Genomic DNA, 20,650 nt, shown 5'->3' with positions numbered 1-20,650 from the left:
GTGTGTGTGTGCGCGCGCATGTGCATGCGTGCGTAAAAAAGAAGGGCTTGAGCCCTTGTTATGAAAATGCACCACAAACACACACACACACACACACACACACACACACACACACACACACAGGCTTTAGCTGTAATAGAGGTGTGTGTAAAATCTCTCCAGCGGGCGATCAATAAGCGGCTTCCCGTGTCCCTCACCTCAGAGCACACACGGCAGCCCTGCTGCATCAATGCTGCAACACACACACACACAACAAAGGCTCAGGTAGCACACACAAACACACACAAACATACACAGCTAATGCTCAAGTAACACACACAAACACACACACGCAGCTAATGCTCAGGTAACACACACGCTATCTAATCACTGTGATACTAAATATGTAATCCACTCCCAAGAGCCTTCAACCAGTGAACATGAGAGAGCGTGAGAGAGAGAGAGAGAGAGAGAGAGAGAGAGAGAGAGAGAGGGAGAGAGAGAGCTACATAGATTAACCTTCTGTTCATAATCATTTGATTCAACTGAATCCAGTATGAATCTGTAATATGTATATATTATTAACCATCTATCAATCTATATGTTTACTATCTGCCATTAATATCTGTGGAGAGATTTTAATCCAGTATCAATCTGCTGCCTCTGTAGTTTTTAAAGTCTGATAGTAATACTTGCGATCATTTTAATCCAGTATGAATCTGCAGTCTCTGTAGTTTTTAAAGTCTGATAGTACTAATTGCAATCAGTTTAATCCAGTATGAATCTGCAGCCTCTGTAGTTTTTAAAGTCTGATAGTACTAACTGCGATAATTTCAATCCAGTATGAATCTGCAGCCTCTGTAGTTTATAAAGTCTGATAGTACTAACTGCGATACTTTTAATCCAGTATGAATCTGCTGCATCGGTAGTTTTAAGTCTAAAAGTAATAATTGCGACAATTTTAATCCAGTATGAATCTGCAGCCTCTGTAGTTTATAAAGTCTGAAACATACTAATTGCGATACTTTTAGTCCAGTATGAATCTGCAGCCTCTGTAGTTTTTAAATTCTGATAGTACTAACTGCGATATTTTCAATCCAGTATGAATCTGCAGCCTCTGTAGTTTTTAAAGGCTGATAGTACTAATTGCAATCAGTTTAATCCAGTATGAATCTGCTGCATTGGTAGTTTTAAGTCTAAAAGTAATAATTGCAATAATTTTAATCCAGTATGAATCTGCAGCCTCTGTAGTTTTTAAAGTTTGATAGTAATAATTGTGATAATTTTTATCCAGTATGAATCTGCTGCATTGGTAGTTTTAAGTCTGATAGTAATAAATGTGATAATTTTAATCCAGTATGAATCTGCTGCATTGGTAGTTTTAAGTCTAAAAGTAATAATTACGATAATTTTAATTCAGTATGAATCTGCTGCCTCTGCAGTTTATAAAGTCTGAAACATACTAATTGCGATACTTTTAGTCCAGTATGAATCTGCAGCCTCTGTAGTTTTTAAATTCTGATAGTACTAACTGCGATATTTTCAATCCAGTATGAATCTGCAGCCTCTGTAGTTTTTAAAGGCTGATAGTACTAATTGCAATCAGTTTAATCCAGTATGAATCTGCTGCATCGGTAGTTTTAAGTCTAAAAGTAATAATTGCGATACTTTTAATCCAGTATGAATCTGCTGCCTCTGTAGTTTATAAAGTCTGACAGTGTGCGTAGTTTTACAGTACAACAGTAATAACTTGGGAGTGATTTCAGTCCAGTACGAATTGAAAGTCTTTTTAGATTTTACAGCCCAACATTAACAATAACTGACAACAATACCTGTAATATTTATGAATTTGCAGTAAAGATACTGGGTTTTTAGCTTCAAATGTAACAAACTACACGCTCATCAGAAGTGCCGCTGCAGTCTGCCCTGTGCTGAACTCACAGCTGGGTAAGAGCTCGGCTCTTGGCTTTGTGCTTCTGCGTGAGCAGACGTGTGAGCGCTGAGGAACATGGGCATGAATGAGTCTGAAGTTTATTTGATTGAATTCTCCCGTGGCTCAGGCAGCAGCCAGAACAACAGGCCTTTTTAATCAGGTCAGTGTTTTCAGCAAATCACAGCACGCTCCCTCCCTAACGTCAGGAAGACTGGAATACATTTCCCATTTAATATTCCCTGTGATTTGATGAAGGTCAGTGTGTAATCTGTGGAGGCACCAACACTGACGCGAGAGCTCCAAGAGTTTGCTGTTAAGCTACACTGTTAAAAGTAGAAGATCCTTGAGGAACTTTTGGAGGTTCTTCAATTTGAGACTCTGGAGGAACCTTCAAGAAAAATGTTTGTTAGAAGAAAAGTGTTCTTCAAAGGTCAAGTGATAACATCCACTGAACTTAGCGGGAGAGCCCAGAGAGCCCGGCGAGCCTGTAAAGGCATTGGCCTTGGCGCGGGCAGTGCTGGTTCATATGTTAAGCTGGGAGAGGAAACGCTTTAGCTTTAGCATGGCAGGTTTAGCTTTAGCTTTAGCTTTAGTTTGCTTGGTTTTCTTTTAGCTTTAGCTTTTCAGATTTCGTTTTAGCTTTAGCTTTCCAGCTATAGTTTTAGCTTTAGCTTTAGCTTTCCAGCTATAGTTTTAGCTTTAGCTTTAGCATGTCAGGTTTAGTTTAAGCATTAGCTTTCCAATTATAGTTTTAGCTTTAGCTTTCCATCTATAGTTTTACCTTTAGCTTTAGCTTTTCAGGTTTAGTTTAAGCTTTGGCATGCCAGGTTTAGTTTTAGCATTAGCTTGCCAGGTTTAGTTTTAGCATTAGCTTGCCAGGTTTAGTTTTAGCATTAGCTTGCCGGGTTTAGTTTTAGCTTTAGCTTTCTATGCTTAGCTTTAGCTTTCTATGTTTCTATGTTTAGTTTTAGTTTTAGTTTTAGCTTGTCAGGTTTAGTTTTAGCTTTAGCTTTCCAGGTTTAGTTTTAGCTTTAGCTTGTCAGGTTTAGTTTAAGCTTTAGCTTTCTATGTTTAGTTTAAGTTTTAGTTTTAGCTTGTCAGGTTTAGTTTAAGCTTTAGCTTTCCAGGTTTAGTTTTAGCTTTAGCTTGTCAGGTTTAGTTTAAGCTTTAGCTTTCTATGTTTAGTTTTAGTTTTAGCTTTAGCTTTCTATGTTTAGTTTTAGTTTTAGCTTTAGCATGCCAGGTTTAGTTTTAGCTTTAGCTTTCCAGGTTTAGTTTTAGCTTTAGCTTGTCAGGTTTAGTTTAAGCTTTAGCTTTCTATGTTTAGTTTAAGTTTTAGTTTTAGCTTGTCAGGTTTAGTTTAAGCTTTAGCTTTCCAGGTTTAGTTTTAGCTTTAGCTTTCTATGTTTAGTTTTAGTTTTAGCTTTAGCTTTCTATGTTTAGTTTTAGTTTTAGTTTTAGCTTGTCAGGTTTAGTTTTAGCTTTAGCTTTCTATGTTTAGTTTTAGTTTTAGTTTTAGCTTGTCAGGTTTAGTTTTAGCTTTAGCTTTCTATGTTTAGTTTTAGTTTTAGTTTTAGCTTGTCAGGTTTAGTTTTAGCTTTAGCTTGTCAGGTTTAGTTTTAGCTTTAGCTTTCTATGTTTAGTTTTAGCTTTAGCTTGTCAGGTATAGCTTTAGCTTTAGCTTTAGCTCGCCAGCTTGCTCAGACTCAAAGAGAGTGCAGAGCCACATAAGCCTGAATGATCGGTCAGGGGTATGCTGACATAAACTTGACCCACATTTAGGACGCCCATTCCACATGGAGAGGACAGTAATGCTGGTGAAATACAGCAGACGCTTATTAGACTATAGCAAGATGTTCATTAGACATACTCTTACACTGGGGGCCCTGAGGGGCCTCCGATTAGAAAGAAAGAGGCTTGAAATAATTCCCATCTGCTTATGTTGCTTTTCAGCTTTTATTTTCTGGCAGAAATTGACCAAGCTAACCAAACTGTACTTGTGACACATCACCATTACCTCATCAGACAATCTCAAAGATCTGCTTCAGCCATATACTCAATAAATCATGCTCACAGCGGCTTCCTAGAGATGTGTATTAAATTATATGGGGCATTATCGCCCCCTTTTGGGCTGGCATGCTCATGGGAACGTTTTTAGCTGATTTTTATTTGTAATTTAAAACTAACAAAATATAATAAACAGAGATTCAATTAAAAAGACTTAAAATCTTAAAAACAGCAAGTTTACACGAAGTAAACTAAAAAAATTCTCTCGCCAGCTTGCTCAATGATCGGTCAGGGGTATGCCGACCAAAACCTGACCCACATTTAGGACGCCCATTCCACATGGATAGGACAGCAATGCTGGTGAAATACAGCAGACACTTATCAGACTATAGGAAGATGTTCATAATACATACTCTTACACTGGGGGCCCTGAGGAGCCTCTGATTAACTTCATTAGAAAGAAAGCTCAGATTTAGGTTCCCAGGGGCTTTAAATAATTCCCCACACCTGTTACGACCCTGCCGCAGTGGGAGCGCTCCATGTTTGGTCAAAACCCGAGGCAGTCAACTGATTGAGGATTCGCAGGGCCTAGGCAATTTCAGCCTCAACAGCAGCTACAGTACAACAGCCTCATTGAAAATGATCAGTCAGCTGGATCTGAAGGACAAACAGGAGCTGATTCCAATGTCCAGCGTCAAGCTATAACATCCACTGAGCTTAGCGGGAGAGCCCAGAGAGCCTGGCGAGCCCACTAAGGCCTCAGCCTTGGCAGCTTTGCGTTTTCACAGCTTGGCGCGGGCAGTGCTGGTTCATATGTAAAGCTGGGAGAGGGAACGCTTCGGAATTGGTAGGGATGTTAAATGAAACATTCTCATGGCCCTGAGCACTAAACATACATTAATCGGTATGAATAATAGGGCCAGTGCTGCGATAAACAACAGTGAACCGCAGATGAACTCGTACGAGCAGGCACTCGGAGCGGAATTTAGGGATTAATTGAATAATGACGGGTGTTATCGCTCGTATGCGACGGGGTTGAGAAATAATTAACGGAAATTACGATTCAGCCGGAGCCGGGTCTGCCACGTTTTTTTAAGGTGCATTATTTGGAGCGCTTCCACTCTGAAGTCTGAATGCTTTCTTATATGGACTCCAGCGACCAAAGCCTTTACTGCTGTCAATTACATAAGCAAGCGGCCTCCGCCGAATTAAAGGACGTGTGAACAGTTCTGAGCTATGAAGCTGCAAATTCAGCCCTCAAGCCTTAATAACTAACCAAAGAGGCTGAAAAACACTTGCATACACTCATACACACACTCACACTCACATACACACTCACGCAAAAGCAACCAAGGGTTTCCTACCAATTAGTTTTCTTCCCACATGCAGGTGTCTGGCTTGAAAGCCAACAGTGCTAAAAGCCAGAGACTGCAGCTTCTCGTCTGTTAGCCCATAGTAGTTCAGATGTACTGTGATGACCCTATGAAGTTTGATGAGGATTTTCGGGTAGATTGAACCAGGGTCAGGGTTAGACTTATAGAATGTTTGTCTAGGGGTTCTCTGGCAAACTGTAGGCCTTGTCCACACGCGTCCGTATATTTAAAAAAAATGAGATTTAACAGTAGACCTCAGTTTTGGCCTCCCGTCCACATGAAAATGACATTTTTGCTCTTAAAAAAGGGGGCTTTCCAAGGTAAAGATGAAAAAACGTGGTAAACGGAGATGAAATGGGCTGAATCTCAATTATCTACTTACTGCCTATATATATAGTGAACTTCATAAGTCATAAAACTACACCGTCTACTAGATTTCAGATTTCTACACATTATTAAATGTTAGTGAATACTGCGCTATTCAGGATATATAATGCTCTATTTAGATTATGTAATTTTGTGATCTTCATAGTACACTAGATAGGGAGCAGTGTGTAATTTGGGATTAAACCTTGTGGTCTTTTGAAGTATCTCTTTATGAGGTACTGTCACCCCAAACAGGGCAGCATACTAATGCAAGTGTTTTCATCCCTGGATGGAAAAGTCTCGCTTCTACCTGCACACACCAGCGGGGTCTGGATTGGAAGAGCAGAATCTGAGCTTTCCACAGGAACACCACAGCGCTTTTTAATGATCCACGAGTGAGAAATAATTCCTATTCAATTACAGCAGTTTTTACACACACATACACACACACACACACACACACACACACACACACAATCACACACACACACACACCCCACTGAGCCACTGACTTTCGTGATGGTGAGACAAATGCAGCGAGGCTTAAATAACTCAGCCCTGTCAGCGTGTCAGCAACTGTTCGCCTTCTGCAGCCTTGATGAGGTGTGTGTGTGTGTGTCTATGTGTGTATGTGTGTGTGTGTCTATGTGTGTATGGTGCAGGTCAATAGACTTCAGGTGTGTAAGGAGGTGTGTGTGTGCCATGGTGTGTCAATGCCCTTATTTAGCAACTGCCAAAGAAAACGACAGAGAGAGAGAGAGAGAGATAGAGAGAGAGAGAGAGAGAGAGAGAGAGAGAGAGAGAGAGAGAGAAAGAGAGAGAGAGAGAGAGAGAGAGAGACTAATAGGTGAAAAAATAAAATGTGGAAGGATAGAGAGACAGGGAGAGTGGAGAGAGAGAGAGAGAGAGAGAGAGAGAGAGACTAAAGGGAGCAGAAAGAGAGATGAGAATATATAGAGTGAGAGAGAGAGAGAGAGAGAGAGAGAAAGAAAAAGTGAGAGAGAGAGGCATGGACAGAGCGCAGAGAGAGAAAGAGAGATGAGAATAGAAGGAGAGACAGAAGGAGAGAGGGAGAGTGGAGAGAGAGAGAGAGTGGGAAAGCGAGAGAGAGAGAGAGAGAGACATGGACAGAATGTAGAGAGAGAGAGAGTAAGTGTGGAAGGAGAAAGAGAGACAGGGAGAGTGGAGAGAGAGAGAGAGAGAGAGAGAGAGAGAGGCATGGACAGAGTGCAGAGAGAGAGAGAGATAGAGACTAAAGCAGAAAGAGATCCTTTTGACCGGTCACTTCATACAGGTGAGCCCAAACTTTTGAATGGTGGTGTATATGCAGATATGGGTCCTGGTTGATGCACACTGGGCGACTCAAGCTGATTATCTCCTCCTGCTTGTGCCGAAGAGGATTAGAGTGTGTGAATCTAACAGCGAATTTGGCCTACGAGGCGGCACGCTCCAATGCCTGAGCGGAGGACCCGCTGACATTTCGAGAATGGGGGACGGCTGCAGGCAGAGTAGACGTTCGACGTGAGGGGGGCAGAAACACCTCCTAAATGGTCTCTCGCCTCAGTGGCTTACAAACCTCAGCCTTTCTAATATCTCTGACTCATTCTCGAAGCTTTCCCCCTCCTTAACTCGCTCTTGAGGGGCCTGAGGGGTTGAGCTACATGATGACTACTAGGGATGCGTCCATGTTTTTCGAATACTCAAAAGTCCAAAAGAATCAGATCTAGCTCATTGCTAATGTTGTATGCTCTGGAATATAAGAACCATGACATACAGTCCACCAGATGGCAGCACAGAGTCTGGACCTCTGACTGTATATAAGAGGATTGGACAGTACATCCCGGTTTACCCCATTTCAAACATTTAGAAGGCCAAAATGGAAGCTGCCATCTTGTTTGCATTGGCGCAGTGGAGATGGGAGGCAAGGCCATGTGACTGCCTGAATTTTGGGTTGATTGAACCGGGGTCAGGGTTAGACTTATAGACTATCGATTCATGAAGCTCATTTTGCTGAAGTCCTGCTGGTGTTTGTCTAGGTGTTCTCTGGCAAACTGTAGGCCTTGTCCAAAGGTGTCCGCATATTTAAAAAAAATAATAATTTAACAATAGACCGCAGTTTTGGCCTCCCGTCTCCGTGAAAATGACATTTTTGCTCGAACTCAGCCCATATCCACCATATTACACAGGATTGGGTGGGATATACTACCACAGGATATACTCCCAGCCACCAGAGGGAGTATAAGGGACTTTGGCTTCACTTGGCTTCAGTTTCCAGTCCACCCATATATACTGTCTATGATGTGGAGATGAAGATGTCTGAAGATGTGGGTAAAGACATGATGGAGATGGCAGAGATAGCACATCCAGCTCTGGCTTAACTTTTTTGCTAACTAGGCTAGATCTGACATCACAAGATTAGCTAGGTTAGCTAGGTCCATGTATTACTTTGCAATATACTAACATGCTGGCATCTCGTCGTCCACTGTGGAGAGACAATGTGTCCTTATTGGCATCCAGAATTGTACCGGTTTGTACCCCCGCATTAGCATGGTAGCTCACTTGAAGAGGCAGCCTCTACCCATTTTCCCATAGCTACTTTTGGATAGTAGAACATAGTTACGTATAGAAAGAATCCTAAATCATATATTTTTTATGTGTTTGGTGGTTTTTAGCCTGCTAATACCACAGCTAGCAGCTCAAAAGTAAGCCCTATGGTTAACCGAATGTCTATCAGTTGACTTAGTCCGAGTGCACGTCCCTATAACGTGTACCGTTTAAATGCGAAGCACCAAACACTACTTTTTTCCACATGGCAACAATCAGCTAGTTTCTTTACACCTTCCACAGCTTAGAGGGGATATAGCGGCTTGAAAATGCATACAACAACTGAAAGGCTGGCCCTACAGCCGGGATGAATCAATGGATCTACCAGCACACACATGTTGGAGTTTAAACATCAGATGAGGGCTAGTTTGGTTCTGAGGGCTAGTTTGACAGTCTCAGGCTATGGCTAACCGTAGGCCATCTTGTTGGAAATATAGGACACATACACAGTCAGTCGTGCTGGGAAGCGAAGGGCCCCACGTCAGCACGGCTTCAGCTCCGAGTAAAACAAGGAAGACTTCTAGGGTGCGGAAAAGAATCGAAGGGAATCTTTCTCACCCTCAGACTCTCGAAAATGCATGAAGGTTTCATTGTCATTGGTAGCATAGCACACATGCAGTTCAATATACAAAGTTATGTACATACGTTCACCTCAGCAATGACACAGTCCATCCTAGAGTGCCTGATAATAAAAATAACAACCTCATCTAATACTCTACGCCATTAGCCATTAACCTTACATAAGCCTTTCATAAACATGACATGACACCCAGCATCATCCATAGCGTCGTCTCACTGGTTCGTTTTAGATATCAAAACTTTGGACACATTTGGCTACTGCTAAGAATACAGCAACGGTTATCTTGCAGTCAGTTCTCATACAATTGCAAATTAGCAGGAATTAGCATAAGCATACCCGTTTAATAGTATGCTAACAAACAGTATGGGTATGGATGGGGGGCAGAGCTAATGGTTTAACGTAGACGTTCTTTGAAGATCCAAAGGAAACGGCCCTCGCCCGTAACAAATGCTACAAATCTGTCACAGGATCGGGCCAATCTGTTCAGCGGTCAGTGCCAGTGTTGTGCCATATTCATGATACACTGATGTAAGCTTATGAGATCAGGGCATTAAAGGAGGTGTCTCAATGCAAACACTCAGATTTACCCATAATTTCCCATAAAGTCTCCCAGCTCTGAAAAACCAGAGCATTTGTTAGTGGTATGTTCCAAGGCCCTGAGTTCTAAATGACCTCATTTATTTCATCGGAACCGGTGGCAGTCCATAAGGAAAACTGTGTATTCGTATTAGCCCCTAGGTCTGGCGGTTACGCCTACTTGGACTATGGGGGTTGCTCTATTCTACTATGGTAAAAATAATCAACCTATTGAGACATAATAAGGGCGTATGAAGCTATACCTTATTGCTGTATCGATCCATCTAACCTCCCAAATGTCTTGTTTGTCTTGTTGATAAGCGGAATTGTCTTGAAACGTCCAAGATAGTTTGGTAAGATCTTGGAAAAGTGAGAAAGCCCTTCAGAATTGTGTCTTTTATCATTTTTTTTTTATAAACCCTAGCACTGTAATTTTTTCCAGCGCAATGCAAGCACTGTGAGTAGAGCTAATGTGGTCTTGGTTATATACCACAACACCATTGATATACTGTACATTGGTCAGTCAATAATATCTCCACATTATGGACAGACAACCACTACCGATCAAATGAAGTTCAACAGGTCAAGCCGTTTGAATTTCGAATCCCTTGATTTCTAGCAAGGAAACACATCAGGGATGCTAAATGCTACAGTAGACTACACTAAAACACTGGTTTCGCGTTGGATGCTTTGAGTGTCATACTTACAGGTTTAAAAGATACATGTACATGAATCAAGTGTCTGGTCAAGTTCAATGAACTAGCGATGGTATGTAGAGCAAATCGGAGTGCAAATTGCAAGAAAGGTCTTACAGAGTCCAGTCCCGTCACCATGCCAGAGAACAGTACCATGTAAATACCTAATATTTACTATCTAATAAACCTTGTAATGTCATATGACACTCAAATTAAAGCTTTCAGAATGTTGTTTCTCTCAATCCGTACCACAAAGCAGAGGCTTCCGATTTCCACCACAACCTTCACAATGTCGTCTTCCAGTGGAGCACCAGCTCCACGAGAATCCTCCTTTGCTTCTGGAAGATTTCGCCTCTTAAAATCCACGAACAAACCCCAACCTACATTTTTAAAATACACTTTTTTGCATGGTTGTTTTCTCCCCGTGTACAAAAGCCAACCCACCCGCCCACCCAAGTTAGCCAAAGTTATAAAACTGGAAGTCACTTGCAGGAAACAGCTTCAAATATGACGGAGAAACATCAGGGATGGGGTAAAGACAAGGCAACCACAACATATCCAATTCCCCCAATTTGCTTTACCGCCAAACCAGTTTATAAAAAATATCTGAGTAAAAATCTGACTGCTATCATCCAGCATTGACATCTTCACATGGTTCGGTGTGTTTAAAACTTCAGCTTGTCTGCAGAAAGACGCCTTCATGCAGAAGATTGTGAATATCTTTTTTTTTTTTTTTTTTTTTTTTTGCTTTGCACATGGAGTTTGTAAATTTGTTTATATCCTTCAGTTGTCCTCGAGTGAAGACTCGTCCAGAGCCTTCCATCTCTCTCTCATCAATCCAGCTCCACTTGGTAGCATCTGGCCTGGATGGGTGCTCACCCGCCAAAGACCCAATCTAGGCTCTTGAATCTAGGCCCTTGAATTGAGGCCCTTGAATGAAAAGCCTCGGGACGCTTCCTTTTCCTTTCCTTCCCCTCAACCGCACATACACACAAAGACACGCACACACAGACATGGAAACACACATACACACGGACGCATGCAAGCACACAATAACGTTCTACGATTTACTGCATGTGCACGATGTTGCTGAATATAGCTGGGATTCTATAACCTTCCACCGCAAGATGCTTTATTCCTAATTGCATGTGCATGCCCTTTCTACAAGAAGCAAAAAATAAAAAAAAGTTCTGTACCGCAGTCCCGTTCTCGCTACGTACTTGAGTCTTGGTTTTGGGTTTTGGATTCTTTAGTATGTAATCCGATAAAAACGCAAACGGAAAAACGTTAATTCCGCCAACAACTCGTGCGATTCCTGTGACTCCTGCGACACTTGCTCTAGCTTTCGGACTCCCTGATTTAAGCGGGTCGTCTGGACCCACTCCTGGCTCTTCGAGGAGTTATGCCTCCTTCCACCTTCGCTCCGATGGAAAGGACTTCCCCTAACCAAGCTCTTCCACAGCCCTCTCGACCACAGGTAGGAATCACTCCCATGAGCTTGTACAAATTGGAAAGAGGCCCCAAATGAAAAGAGAGAGAGATCGAGAACAGAGAGAGATCAGGTTTTGTTTTTCGGTTTGTAGTACGGAATCTCACGCTTCAAATGTCTCCGTGCCCGAAACATAAAGCATACCAAAGAAAAAACAACAAACCAAACCCACACGGAGAGGTAGAGTGGTGGACCGTAGAGTGGAACAACAACAACCAAAAAAAGAATGTTTCATCTGTTCTTCCGGGAAGCCGCCACCGTTACTCTACTTTCTCCTTGAAATCCTGACGCTTCCGATGGTGCTTTCCTAGCCCCTTTCCTCCCCTCCACCCATGGGGTGGCGAGGTGGCCCTGGGAGTCCGTCACAAACAGTTGCTTCGCCTCTCTGCCCCGGGCCGAAATGGTGCCCTGCTCCAAATCCCCCGTACTGTTGCACTTCTTCACTGAAGGGGCCGCTAGAGAGCTAGGTGAAAGCAGTGATGTTAACGACAAGCTGCTCAGTGTCTCTGACAACTGTTCACTGTTGCAGGCCTGGCTGGAGCCCTGCCGGGTCTCTCTGGTGCTGCTGCTGCTCTGACTGCGCTGGTGTCCCCTTGTGGCCAGAAGGTTAAACGCAGCCGAATCAGCCGGTCTCAGGGTCTCTGTGGAAAGGCCAGCAGTGCCCCTGTCGGGCAGTGGCTCCAGCAGAGGCAGCGGGAAGTCCGGGTCGAGCGGAGATGAAACGCTGAAGCTCAGCCCTTCCTCCATGGTGGTCTGCAGGCTTCCCTCTGAGCTACCCGTGGCCAGGGACGAGTCGCTGTGAGATGCATACTGAGGACGCAGAGACACAAAGAGTAAAGGCAAGGCAGGCGGGCAAAAAACCACCACGTCTATAAAGCTTATCTTTAATGAGGCCACCAAAATGCTTCTACCTGTGAGGTGAGCAGTTTGCAGGCTCCAGGGGAGCGTAGGGAGGCCCAGGATGCAGGAGAGGTCATTCTGAGGCCTCTGGGTTTATGGCCCACTTGACCTTTGGGGGGTGCTGGCAGGGCTGCTGCTGCTGGATGGAAGAACTCTGCAGGGAGATGGAAAAGCGTGGAGGAGTCGCCCGTACCTCCAGAAACTCCTCCATCTCCTCTGCTACTGCTGCTACATGGAGCACCACCTGTAGAAAGACAAATCCAGGAAGGCAGGGATTCACTCATACAGGACATGATACCAGTGACTGGTCAAAAGCCAGTGACTGGTGGGACCTACATAATAGACAGCAAGTGAACCATCAGTTCATGAAGGAGATGTATTGGAAGCAGGAGGATGACCGACTGCCCGGGTCAGAGCATTTCCAAAACATGGCAGGCAGGTCTTAAAAGATCTGCTTCTAACACCTTGGTACCAGATACCTAAGAACTGGGCCTGCTCTATTGTAGTTACCTATACTATGGCGGGCCGGCGTGTGAGGGTGCTGGAGCTGTCTCTGAGCTCCGTCTTCGGCCCCGGCGCTGTGTACCCGGCACGGCCGCCTCATCACCTCCTTTCCACCTCCTGCTGCTGCTGCATCCTCCCCACCGCTTCGCTCCTCCTGGGCGGACAGCAGACAAAAGCTCAGTTAGCATTAGAGCATTAGCACTTTTATGCCCATGCAGCAGCTGTTCGCTCTCTACAGTCGTCGCCACCGGGGTTCAGGTTGAAATGAACTCATCTAGCTTGCATCGACCTCCAACAGCGCCTGATGTTGCCCCTTTAGGCGAGCGAATGTGTGTACTGTATGTAAGGTATAGCTTCTGCAGAGCTGCTATGGTATAGCCTCACCGTTTGTAGAAGCTTGTTGCCTTTTATTCCTCCTCATAAAATGACATGAATGGATAAACTGCTTATGTTTGAAAACAAGGTGTGAGGGAAACATTCAAATTGCACTTCACAACAGCACTGTCTGGGAGGATGGTAGCATCACTGTACGCGAGATGTACTCTGTGCTAGCAGAGCTCTCTAGCTCAGAGTCTGAAGCTAGACAGTAGCCAGTAGACTTAATGCTGCTCTGAGACAGTGCTATATAAAACCAACATGCAATTAAGCCAGGCACAGTGGAGAGGTTTTGTGTTGCACCATAAGAAAAATCCTGAAAATCCTGCAAAATACTTATGGCAGCTTGACTAATAGATTAAAGACTATTAAATAGAACCGGAAAAGTGCTTTACTGAAGGCCTGTGCAGCTAAAGTGGTTCAAATTTCCAGGGATTTTCTAGGCTGTTGCTACAAGGCCCCTAGAGTGAATTGTTTTTGGGAAATGGTTGCTACAGCTCTGTGGTTGCTATGATAACCCAAGTGGTTGTTATGGTGTTGCTAGCTGGTTGCTAGACAGTTACTATGGTGTCCCAGGTGGTTGCTATAGGGTCACTAAGTGGTTGTTATGGTGTCAAAGCAAAATGGTGCAGAATGCTTGTGCAGTTGATGTTTGTTCATATTACCATGGAGTTGCTAGGTTGTTGCAATGTGGTCACTGGGGTGAATAGTTTTCAGTATGCAGTTACCACAGTGTTGCTAGGTGCTTACTATGGTGTTGCTAAGTGCTTCAAGATGCAACATCAGATGCTGCTAGTATCCCAAGTGGATGCTATGGAGTTCCTTAGTAGTTCCTAAAGTGTTTCTATGTGGTTGCTGTGGTGATGCCATGGCTTTGCCAGGTGTTGCTTTGTAATCGCTAGAGTATTGCAACAGCAGTTTCTACAGTATTCACTGGAGGTTGGTCTGGAGTCGATTGGTGTCGCTACAGTATCCTGATCAGCGGTTACTATGATGTTTCTTAGTGGCTGCCAGGTGGCTGCTATGGAGTTGATTAGTGGTTGCTAGGCAGCCTCTGCAACAGAATTAAACAGGTAAAAAGTCCTATTAAGATTCTAGTAAATATGAGCACAACAAAATGGGAATTGTGGGCCATTGCTGCTCCCTAAACATTTATTAAATGTAGAAACTGGGATTGAATCCCTGTGGATTAGCATTGTGTAGCATTTACCACTGTTTCAGGCAGAAACCTTAGCGTAGCATGTCAGTCGCATCTAGGGAGTAACAATTTTTCCAGCTCCAACTAATGCATCAAATATTGGCTTTTTAGGAATAATCTGCTAGTATTGATATGATTCTGATGGTATCATGGATACCCTACCAGAAAAGCTTTTCCTAAGTCTATCAATTACAGAGATTAAGCTGCATCCTCTGAGGGAACCCGTTTTATTTAAGTTCTGAGCTTCCTCAACCTGTGCCAGCAAAACGCAGAAAAAGAGGTTTAATAAATTCTAGAGAAATTGAGAAAACCACCCTGCAGGACATATTTATTTGATTTCCTTGGTCTAATTAGCAGGAGTTCATGGTCATTTTCACTGATTAGGCCTCATTATAAGCTAAAGCTGAGAGAGACTTAAGAGATTACGGAAGTGGAAAAAACAGCAGCAGGTAGCACTCGGCGCACGCATGCTCAGCAGGCTCTTTACGGGAATGGATTATGTAGCCCCGGGCGACAGTTCCTCCCTTCACATTGTGTGGCACTTTCGCAAGACCATGCCCAATAGAGCTTCCACAAAAGCTGATGCACTGAAGCCCTGGAAAATCTGAATGCTTTGAAAAGGCAGGAAACCACTGCAGATAGCACAATTATATCATGTGGGCTGGTTCACACTATTAGAACCCCCTGACCCTGCTGACCAGACATTATTTGGATGGTGGACCATTCTCAGCACAGCAGTGACAATGGTGTGTTTTGGGCTGTTTCAAACATCAGGATAAGTGTCACTGCTAGGTTAAGAGCAAATCCGCCACCCAAAAATAGCAGCTCTGTGGTCAGAGACTGACCTCTGATGAAGGGCTAGATAATGGCTAACACATATTGGGCATCAACAGATGTAGAGCCTTTACCTGTACACTCAACTGGTCATCACTACTGTAAAAAAAGGGTTGGTTAAATATAGAGACCCATCTACAAAAGGTTGTCCTCCAAGAACACTTTCAAAACCATTTAAGCAGCCAAACTTTCTTGAGTAGTCATGGTTAGATGTATAGTGAAGAACCCTCGAGGAACCCAACATCATCACCATGCTCACCTTGCTCTCCCTCACTGCCAGCTGGAACATGCTCTGCTCGTCCAGGCTGAGGTCATCAGGCAACGCCGGAGAGGAGGATTTGTCCGAGAGTTGCTCGGATCGCAGAGATGCCTGCTCCAGCTCAGCCATGTGGATCTGCTGTTGGAACAAACAACATGAACATCAGCGGTGCCCTCAGCTGGAACGCCAAAGCTCTTTTCCTTTGCTGTTTCTTTCCTGGAACATGTTCCCAGTTCTGGCCTACATACCTCTGTAGCAATGACTTTGCTTGAATCTAGGTGGCGCAGAACACAGTTGGGCCGGTTTTTGGCCCGAAGTGAAAATGCTTTCTTAGATAGATGATTCTACATAGCAGAGCTCCAGACATGAGACTATTCTGGGCCAAATACACCCTTTTTATGGTGTTACAGGTCGGTTTGGGCAATGGCAAGTGGGTTGTGGCCCAAAACTGGCCCAACTGTAGTAGACACATATAAGGTTTGTCATGGTATGTCAACTCTGGAACACATGTGGCCGACATCTAACCTACTGTGTGAAATGTTTGCAACCCAGACCAGACCAGAAAACCAATCATGGCCCAGTTCTGACCCACACTTACAACGTTCCTTTGGGACACATACCACCGCAGAATGGTAGGGTGCTGCAACACAGCCATAGTGGGCTACAGTTGGAGTTAGAGTTCAACAGCCATGACAAACCTCAGTAGAAATACTTTCCTAGATAGCAGACCCCTGACAGCAAACCCCACACAGCAGACCCCAGACCCCAGACAGCAGAAGACTCTTGGTCAGATACAGGCCAGTTAAGGCACTCACGGGTCAGCCATAGCAATGGCAAGTGTGTTGTGACCCAACATCTGCTAAACTGTGAACGTTAACATCCACACAATGTAGAATGCTAATGTTGTTAGATGTTAATGTGCCAACATCTGTCTAACATTAGAGCTTGATGTAAACCCAATGCTGGTTTTTGTCGAATATGTGACTATTGATTTCCAACCAATAATCAATGTAGCATTTTGACATCAACCCCGATTTCCATTTTCAATTAAAAATCAATGTCTGTCTGATGTTGGAACTTGCTATTAACCCAATGTTGATTTTTTGATAGATTTTGATAGATTTCCAACCAAAACTCAGTGTCTGTACAACTTAAGGTTTTAACGTCAACCCGATTTTCATTTTCAATTCAAATTCAACATCTGTCTGATGTTGAAGTCCAACATCTTCCTGACCTCAAACTGACGTCTGATTCCTGCTAGGTACATAAAAGCACAGTTCTGAGTTAATTAAGCTTCCCAATTTTTTTAGACACAGTATCAAATGTACACAGTTTCACGGCTCTAAAGTCGCACCACTGTTTAACTGCATGCTTATCAAGATACAGGAGGTCATAAGTTTGAATCCCATCAACATCCCACAGCCTTCCATGGTCAGGAGTCTGAGAACAGAAAGGCCTCCCCCAATGTGACCGGTTGTGTTTTAACCTGCTGTCGGGAATGAATGGTAAGAAAATTGAGGGAGAGGAGCCACAACCTCATCATGTACTGTTGACCAAACTGAGATGTTTGGTGAGTTGGGAGAACTTCTGACTGAACTAGGTTGAGTGAACTCAAAACAAAACACTCTGTAATCAGATAAGGCATCATTTTAAGTCGGCCTGACTTCCACACTGCAGGAGAGTCCTGTACTGGAAGTGAATCTTTAGCGCATTTGATCTCCCCAGCATTTCTAGCAAGTCTTTTGGCAGCGATTCCTTTTCTGAACTGGGTTTGAGCTGCGAGGCAGATAGGCAGAGCGGTTTGCTTCAGATAGAGCGAGGGAGCAAGAAAAAAGGGTCTAGCTCTGAAATATCTGAGTAATGAGAGACACTCACAGAAGAGTCAGAAGAAGAGAGAGAGAGACAGAGACAGAGAGTATGAGGAGAGCCTTCATAAATCAGCTATGGATGGAGAGCAGAAAGACGAGAGAAGAGCAGATTGATGGGTCGACACTGTCTGCAGACAAGCAGAAAGAAGGAATGACAGGTGAGGAGGTTATTGCTTGAATTACTTATTTCCCCAACCGTCCCTGTCCTGTCTGTCATGGTGATGGACGCAACTGTTAGGGATTGAGCGTGTAGGCGGGTCACTGTGAACGTACACATAGATAACAGAAAGCCCTTGAAAGCAGTTTTACAACAGAAGCAATACATACATTCTTAAGATGGATAATGAGCCTCTGGAAACCTAAATATAAGTATTCACTCCAATGAAGTGAACCGGGCTCCTCAGGGCCCCCAGTGTAAACACCACCACCAGTACACCAACTTCACCAGTATTCACTAGTATTGCTATGGTTTCCATGGGTCAGGTTTACGTCAGCGTACCCCTGACCGATTACAAGGCAAACATGGCTCCGTACTCTCCGGTCTCTTCGAGTCCGATCAACCTAGAAAGCTAATACTGAACTGGAGGCCACCGCCTAGAGGAATGGGCTAAGATCCCTCAGGAATGCTGCCAGAAGCTGTGTGAGGTGTTTGCAGCAGGTCATACTAAAGAAGTACTAAAGCCGCTTGTCCTGACCTGTACATGGCCTTGTTTTTTTTGCTGCTGACCAATCACATTCAGGGGGAGGTCTTCAAAGTCTTTAAAAGTTCTGTTTTTAAAAGCAGTGTCCAGAAAGACAGCAAACCAGTAACCATTTGTGCATTTCTTGGTTGATACATGAGCCAAATGGTTACAGTATCAGCTATCTGCTAGCCTTTACCTCTTGAGGATGACTCTTGCAGTCTTTGCACACTGGAGGGGAGGAGTAGTGGTGGAAGACTGAGCCTGACAGGTTGTCAATCAACAGCATCTCTCCCTCAAAGGAGTCCTTGATGAGCAGAGAGACGCTGTCCAGCCACAGATTCTCCTGGGACACAAACATACATCGTGCTACAGTCAATAACATCATCGTCATGTCACTTACAACAAGAGACAGGCAGTCACTCAGAGAGACTGCGCTCGAGAGAATGGCATACATTTAAAAAAAAAAATTATTAGACAATACACCATTGCTATCAAGCAAAAACCTTGTATATCCAAAATGGCAACTTTATAGGGGTAGGAAAACCCTTCTTAAAATTTAATATGTTAATACTAATTCTGGAGAACTTCTATTGGTTCATTCCTCCTGAAAGTTGGACATAATGTAAAGGACAACTGCCAGAATGTCAAACTGCTGATATAAACCTAAAAAGGGCTCTTTAAGGGTCCTGTATAGAACTATAACAAGTCAAAGAGTTTGTGTTGCAGCCAGCTGCACAGGGAACACCTTTCCAACTGTTAAGCACTGTGGGTGTATCAATCATGCTTTGGGTTTTGTTTTGCAGCCAGTGGCACAGGGAACACCTTTCCAACTGTTAAGCACTGTGGGTGTATCAATCATGCTTTGGGTTTGTGTTGCAGCCAGTGGCACAGGGAACACCTTTCCAACTGTTAAGCACTGTGGGTGTATCAATCATGCTTTGGGTTTGTGTTGCAGCCAGTGGCACAGGGAACACCTTTCCAACTGTTAAGCACTGTGGGTGTATCAATCATGCTTTGGGTTTGTGTTGCAGCCAGTGGCACAGGGAACACCTTTCCAACTGTTAAGCACTGTGGGTGTATCAATCATGCTTTGGGTTTGTGTTGCAGCCAGTGGCACCGGGAACACCTTTCCAACTGTTAAGCACTGTGGGTGTATCAATCATGCTTTGGGTTTTGTTTTGCATCCAGTGGCACAGGGAACACCTTTCCAACTGTTAAGCACTGTGGGTGTATCAATCATGCTTTGGGTTTGTGTTGCAGCCAGTGGCACAGGGAACACCTTTCCAACTGTTAAGCACTGTGGGTGTATCAATCATGCTTTGGGTTTTGTTTTGCAGCCAGTGGCACAGGGAACACCTTTCCAACTGTTAAGCACTGTGGGTGTATCAATCATGCTTTGGGTTTGTGTTGCAGCCAGTGGCACAGGGAACACCTTTCCAACTGTTAAGCACTGTGGGTGTATCAATCATGCTTTGGGTTTTGTTTTGCAGCCAGTGGCACAGGGAACACCTTTCCAACTGTTAAGCACTGTGGGTGTATCAATCATGCTTTGGGTTTTGTTTTGCAGCCAGTGGCACAGGGAACACCTTTCCAACTGTTAAGCACTGTGGGTGTATCAATCATACTTTGGGTTTTGTTTTGCAGCCAGTGGCACAGGGAACACCTTTCCAACTGTTAAGCACTGTGGGTGTATCAATCATGCTTTGGGTTTGTGTTGCAGCCAGTGGCACAGGGAACACCTTTCCAACTGTTAAGCACTGTGGGTGTATCAATCATGCTTTGGGTTTGTGTTGCAGCCAGTGGCACCGGGAACACCTTTCCAACTGTTAAGCACTGTGGGTGTATCAATCATGCTTTGGGTTTTGTTTTGCATCCAGTGGCACAGGGAACACCTTTCCAACTGTTAAGCACTGTGGGTGTATCAATCATGCTTTGGGTTTGTGTTGCAGCCAGTGGCACAGGGAACACCTTTCCAACTGTTAAGCACTGTGGGTGTATCAATCATGCTTTGGGTTTTGTTTTGCAGCCAGTGGCACAGGGAACACCTTTCCAACTGTTAAGCACTGTGGGTGTATCAATCATGCTTTGGGTTTGTGTTGCAGCCAGTGGCACAGGGAACACCTTTCCAACTGTTAAGCACTGTGGGTGTATCAATCATGCTTTGGGTTTTGTTTTGCAGCCAGTGGCACAGGGAACACCTTTCCAACTGTTAAGCATTGTGGGTGTATCAATCATGCTTTGGGTTTGTGTTGCAGCCAGTGGCACAGGGAACACCTTTCTAACTGTTAAGGATTGTGGGTGTATCAATCATGCTTTGGGTTTGCGTTGCAGCCAGTGGCACAGGGAACACTTTTCTAACTGTTAAGCACAGGGGTTGATCAATTGTTCTTTGCCATTTGGGTGCTCAAACTGTTCTTTGCCTGGATG

The 20,650-nt window shown here is 44.0% G+C and overlaps 1 protein-coding gene across 2 annotated transcripts in view; it reads right to left on the bottom strand.

Moving 5' to 3' along the window:
* Positions 1 to 10,581: 10,581 nt before the first annotated feature.
* cacna1ia (calcium voltage-gated channel subunit alpha1 Ia) overlaps positions 10,582 to 20,650 on the bottom strand; it is a 129,353-nt gene continuing 119,284 nt past the window's right edge. The window contains exons 31-35 of one of the 2 annotated variants that reach the window (XM_072692921.1): positions 18,420 to 18,566; positions 15,673 to 15,810; positions 13,013 to 13,160; positions 12,514 to 12,746; positions 10,582 to 12,412 (exon numbers count right to left, since the gene is read on the bottom strand). In XM_072692921.1, coding sequence (XP_072549022.1) covers positions 11,834 to 12,412; positions 12,514 to 12,746; positions 13,013 to 13,160; positions 15,673 to 15,810; positions 18,420 to 18,566 — 1,245 coding nt within the window. In that variant the 3' untranslated portion in view covers positions 10,582 to 11,833. The remainder of the gene's footprint in view (positions 12,413 to 12,513; positions 12,747 to 13,012; positions 13,161 to 15,672; positions 15,811 to 18,419; positions 18,567 to 20,650) is intronic. The other variant, XM_072692923.1, reaches the window with a different exon arrangement.

This window comes from Salminus brasiliensis, chromosome 12, assembly GCF_030463535.1.
Source record: "Salminus brasiliensis chromosome 12, fSalBra1.hap2, whole genome shotgun sequence".
In the NCBI taxonomy this organism is placed as follows: Eukaryota; Metazoa; Chordata; class Actinopteri; order Characiformes; family Bryconidae; genus Salminus; species Salminus brasiliensis.
The sequence above is the reverse complement of the archived record's forward strand: the minus strand, read 5'-3'. Positions and strand labels throughout refer to the sequence as shown.